The following is a 6,144-nucleotide window of genomic DNA, read 5'->3' on the forward strand; positions in this document are numbered from 1 at the left end:
TTAGTTAATTGACCCGACCCGACTCGGATCCACGCGCGACCCGTTTTATTTAAATCTTTCCCGTTTTATTTAAATTTCCCGCAGTGACTGTTCTGAAAGGTTGCAACTTTCAGAAACAGCCATGACCGTTTGAAAGGTTGCAAACTTTCATGAATGGTCATGTGGATTCTGAAAGGATTGCAACCTTTCGGAACCAGTTCCTCTTGCCTATAAATACATTGATTCTTCAGATTTATTCCTTACGAATTTTTCTGATTTCTTCTTCTTCTTCTACACAAAATTTCTTCGTGTACTTTACTGCTGTTGAGTGGTTCGCTGACACCAGCGTTTTGGGTATTAATACACTGGTGATTGAGATCATTCTATCCTGGGAGGACATATTCCAAATCAAACCTCGGATACTAGAGGGGAATAATTTCCTTAAGGGGACACTGTGCATTCAGTGGGCTTGATCTTTTTCTGATTCTGTTTTTTCCAGATTGTGTTACGTTTATTACAGATTTTAGTTTTGTCAATTAATTTCTGTTCATCTATTCTTACTGGTTTATTAAACTTTGGTTACTTCGTGTTTCTGCAAAGTTTATTGAAATTAGTAATTCTGATTTTTTTTATACACAGATTAATAACAATCTTATAAGGTACATTAAATTAAATTTTACTTAATTTTCAATACTTTTTAATCCGTAATCATCTTGAAATTGCTCTAAACTCACAAATATGCCAACTCCTATTTCTTATTGGCAACCATCTTAGAATTTATCTAATGCTATGAAAAAATTTAGTAGAACACATTCAATTTTTATATATAAATTTGGTTGGAATTTTTTTTTTTTTTTTTGCTTTTTATTTATCTAAATGAAAAAATATCATGTTAGGGATGCTATTACTTGGTTTTGATTTCTTCTCTTAAGAGTTAAAGATCATGAATCAAATTCTATTCATACATTTGAATTAAATATTTTAAGAAAATATCAAAAAAAAATTATGACTTTGAATTATGAAATAAGTTTAACTTTTAACTGTTCTTCACATTTACTACTTCTACATATATAATAACTTTCTTTTCAACACAGATTTTTAATGCAATAAATCATAAATTTCAGGAAATTATAGTAATTGAACTCTAAAATTTTGGATTATTCTTAATAGAGTGGATTGAGTTTTAAAAATTTGGAATGATAATGTTTACTAATCAATATACTATATTGTATTTCCGATAAGTCTATTGCATTTTGATGTTGAGAAATAGGCCTCTTGATATGACAAAAGAAGAAATATCTGAATTAGAATTGACCAAAATAATGTAGACTTTAAATATTACATGTTCCTAAGTGATTACAATAAATTTCTAACTTTATCCCTAGATATTCATTAATTTATATATTAATTTGTTTAAAATATGAATTGGTCCCAATTAAAATTTTGAAATAACATATACACTATTGTTAAAAGAGTATAATGTATTTGAATTTTTTACCTATTCCTAAAAGTAAATTTTCTCGGGATTAGAAGAGATTGCTGAAAAAAAAATAAAATAAAATAAAAATAAAAAATAAATAAATAATAAAAAAAAAAAAATAAAAAAAATATATATATATATATATTAATATTGGCTTTCAAGCACATTTTTCTAATTAAATCTATCTATATATATATAATAGGAGAAGAAAATATGTTTGCGTGTTAGCGCCACAAAAAAAGAGAATTTAAGAATTATTAAAATTAATTTAAAATCTAAAAATAATTTTAAAAAAATAGAAAACACTACAAAAATAATGAAAAATTCAACAAGCAGTTTTTTCAGTTTTTTTTTTAAAAATAAAAAAATAAAAAATATACCGTTACCTTAACTATATATAGCTAGGAGAAGAAAAGATGACACATGTCAAAAGATAAAAAAAAGAAGATTAAAATTTTTAAAAGAAAAAGATTACGGAAAACTGTAAATAAGGATAAATTTGTAATTCAAATTTATGTGAAACTTTAACTGCCATTTTTGACTAATTAAATAATTCAATTTTTTTTATCAAAGAAAAAAAAGTTACTGTTTCAGTTTTTTTTTAAAAATAATTTAAATGTATAAAACGGATGAACAAAAAAAATATTTATCTATCTATATATATTACCATAATTATTATCTTTAAAAAAATTACTATTTTGTTTTCAAAAAGATTTTAAAGTAATTTTTACAATTAATTTTTTTATCAAAGAAAAAAAAGTTATTGTTTCAGATTTTTTTTAAAAAATAATTAAATGTGTAAAACGGATGAACAAATAAAGTACTTATCTATCTATATATATTACCATATTTATTATCTATATATTATCTATTAAAAACAATTACTATTTTGTTTCTAAAAAGATTTTAAAGAAATTTTTACAATTAAATGAGAAACAATTTGAAAACAGTTCTAAAAAATAGGGTGTCTGAATCCTTTTTTTGGGGCGAAGGTTATCATAATTTTAATTTGAATTATAATAATAATAATAAAATTAAAAATTAAATAAAAGATGACACATGTCAAAAGAAAAGAAGATTAAAATTTTTAAAAGAAAAAGATTACATAAAACTGTAAATAAGGATAAATTTGCAATTCAAATTTACGTGACACCTTAATTGCCATTTTTGAATAATTAAATAATTCAATTTTTTTATCAAAGAAAAAAAAGTTACTTTTTCAGTTTTTTTTTTTTTAAAATTAAATGTATAAAACGGATGAACCAAAAAAGTACTTATCTATCTATATATATTACCATATTTATTATCTATAAAAAATAATTACTATTTTGTTTTTATAAATATTTTAAAGTAATTTTTATAATTAAACCTTTTTATCAAAGAAAAAAAAGTTACTGTTTCAGTTTTTTTTTTTTTAAAATTAAATGTATAAAACGGATGAACGAAAAAAGTACTTATCTATCTATATATATTACCATATTTACTATCTATATATTATCTATAAAAAAACAATTACTATTTTGTTTTTAAAAATATTTTAAAGTAATTTTTACAATTAAATGAGAAACAATTTTAAAACAGTTCTAAAAAATAGGGTGTCTGATTCCTTTTTTTGGGGAGATTATCATAATTTTAATTTGAATAATACTAATAATTAAATCAAAATTAAAATAAATACATATCTGCACACAAAAAAGATGAAAAGTACGACCCCCCCCCCCCGTCCCACTTCCTTGGTAACCCAACATTTTAAAATTTTAAATTTTATTTTTAGTTTTTAATAATAATAATTAAAAAAAAATTTATTTTTGTAATGCCTAAATTTTTCGTATTCCTTGATACTATCTATGTATTACGCGGATATATATGAGGAGGTTGAACATTATATTCACTATATCGAAACATGTGAATAATAAAGTATAAAAATACAATAACTTAATAATAAAATTTAATAAAATAATTTTGGTTTTAAAATTATAACTTTTAAAATATCCGCGCAACACGCGGGAACGAATACTAGTTTTATTAAAAAAAAAAGAGTTTTTTTAATAAATTGTAAAATTCTGTTTTGAAAAAAATAAAAAGATAAAAAAGAAAAAGAAATCGATTTTGAAGAAAAAAAAGAAAAAAAATGGAAATAGGTGTATTAATTAATTTTGAATTGATTGATGATAATTGTTAATTAGCATAAATTTAGGAGATTCAAACTAATTAGGAATATTTATCTTCCTTAATTCACTCTAATCTGTTAAAATTAATTAAAAAAATCTGATTTTATCCATTTTCTTCAACCTTTCTCTCTCTTCATTTTTTTTCCAGAATTATTGTCATTGACGAGTAAATCCAATTTTTTTTGTTTGAAAAATCTTCATTTTGTTGTGATGAAGGACTTTTTATTAGTATTAATTAAACATGGTGGTAGATGGGATCCTTCAAGTTAGTATTCTTTATGATTTGTATTTGTATATTACTGAAATGTAAAAAAAAAAAGAGCAATGAAACTGTAAATCACATTTTGTGATTTTGTTTATGTATACTAGATTTAAGTTGTGATGTTTTTTGTATAAACCATCCATTTTGTTGATAATACGTACTAATTTTTGTGAAACTGTAGTTAATGACATTCTCTGATTTTGTTGGTACGTTTCTGTTTTTTTTTTTTTGTTATTTTGTATACTTTCTATAACATGATTTCGTGTGAAATTGGCTTAATATATGAATGATTTAAATATAAATGTATCGAATATTAATAGTCTGTCGTTGTAAAGTTATGAAATTTGTGGAAAAAAAGTATGAAATTTGTTGTAACATTGTTATGAAACTGTTATTTCTTTAGTCAATTTGACAATAATAATGAGATAGATTCGATATGCAGATTAAAATTATAATATGGATTATTATTATTTTTCCTGAAAATATAAATAAAATGTATATGTTGGAATGAATTTGGTAGTGTAACTAGAATGATATTGATATGAAAATGTATTTACTATTGTGTAAAGAATATGAGTAAAAAGTATGATGATTTGTATGAAAAGTGTATTAAGTTGGTATGAAATGTTAAATGTTATTTTTTATATAATGTGTTTTATGGTGTGAATTCTGGTAGACTGATTGAAATGATATTGGTATGAATAATTAGCGGCATTTGTGTATAAATTTGTGTGAGAAGAATGAAATTGGTATGAAAAATAATTCAGTATTGTGTAAAAAATATAAGTAAGAAGTATAATGATTTGTATGAAATGTGTATTAAGTTAGTATGAAATGTGTATTAAATAGTATGAAATGTGTATTATTTGGTATGAAATGTGAAATGTTATTTTTTTTATGAAATGTATTTTATGGTATGAATTTTGGATACTGTTTGGAATGATATTTGTATGAATAAGTAATGACGATTGTGTATAATTTTGTGTGAGTAAAATGAAGTTTTGGATGAAATTTGTATTATCTTTGGTATGAAAAGTTAATATAAATACAACATATTTATTAGTGCTTTGTATTATATAAGACTAACTGTTATTTTTTTTAATGAAACAGGGGAATATGTTGATTTTCAGATGGAGGAGATTATATATGAATTTTCTAGTCTGTATAGTGGTCTAGTAAGTGCAATAGCATCGCAACTTAAGATAGATGTTAATATTAATAATATAGAGATAAAATATATAGTTAGTGATCGATGTCCACCTGTAAGTATCCATAATGATGTGGGTGTGCAGGTTTTTTTAGATCAAAAGAAAGCTAATGTAGATTTCTTTACGAAATATCCATTGTGCATGACTCTGAAGAATATAGCAATGGATAATCAAGATTCTATAGTTGTTGTGGATATGAGACATTTTGATGTTAGTAGACCACTAACTAATTTTTATTTATACTCAAATAACTCCATCCGCTTGGTAGGAATGAATTTGGGTGGAGTTGTTGACGAAAATAATGATGAAGAAAATGAAGTAATTAGTGACCTTTCTAATTTGTTTATAGCTGGAAATCAGATTTACAAGGATAAGGAAACATTTATGGAGGTGATGCAACATTATGGAGTTGTCGAAAAATTCAGATTTCTTGTATCTCGTTCTAGTTCTTCTTGGTAATAATTTCATTGATTGTTTGTATGTGTATTTATTTTTGTATAAATTTGGTATATAAATTTTTGATTGATCTTTTTTTGTTTTCTGAAACAGTTATAACCTGAAGTGTCCTTCTGAGAATTGTTCATGGTTGATGAATTCAACAAGTTTGAATCAATCGGGGCTATTCAAAATCAAAATATACTATGCGGATCACACTTGTTCTGTTCGAGATAGAGTGTATGCAAGGCGTCATGGAATCATTGACGTTGTAGCTGTTTTGATAATGGATAAATTTATTGATCCAGTAACTGTATACACTCCGAAAGATATAGCTGAAGACATGTTGAAAGTACATGATGTTTCACTTAAATACATGCAAGCCTAGCAAGTTAAAGAAAAGGCAATAAAATTGGTGCGTAGAAATCCGACTGAGTCATATGCTAAACTATCAGATTTTTATTCGAAATAACTTCTATATTTTAATTTATGAACTAATTGGTATGAATTTTAGCAAAGCAACAATTTGATAGCCATTTGGCATGCAATTTGTTTTTAGACAGATATCCATTATTCAATTGGTTTCCATTGTGTATCCAATTGATATTC

The 6,144-nt window shown here is 24.1% G+C and overlaps 1 protein-coding gene across 1 annotated transcript; it reads left to right on the forward strand.

Annotated features, from left to right (window-relative positions):
• The first annotated feature begins 5,241 nt into the window (after positions 1-5,241).
• LOC125877172 (uncharacterized) lies at positions 5,242-5,923 on the forward strand. The gene is made up of 2 exons (XM_049558509.1): positions 5,242-5,555; positions 5,650-5,923. The coding sequence occupies exons 1-2, from the start codon at positions 5,242-5,244 to the stop codon at positions 5,921-5,923; spliced, it is 588 nt and encodes a 195-aa protein (XP_049414466.1).
• Positions 5,924-6,144: the final 221 nt, after the last annotated feature.

The sequence above is a fragment of the Solanum stenotomum genome, chromosome 9 (assembly GCF_019186545.1).
Source record: "Solanum stenotomum isolate F172 chromosome 9, ASM1918654v1, whole genome shotgun sequence".
NCBI classification, from domain to species: Eukaryota; Viridiplantae; Streptophyta; class Magnoliopsida; order Solanales; family Solanaceae; genus Solanum; species Solanum stenotomum.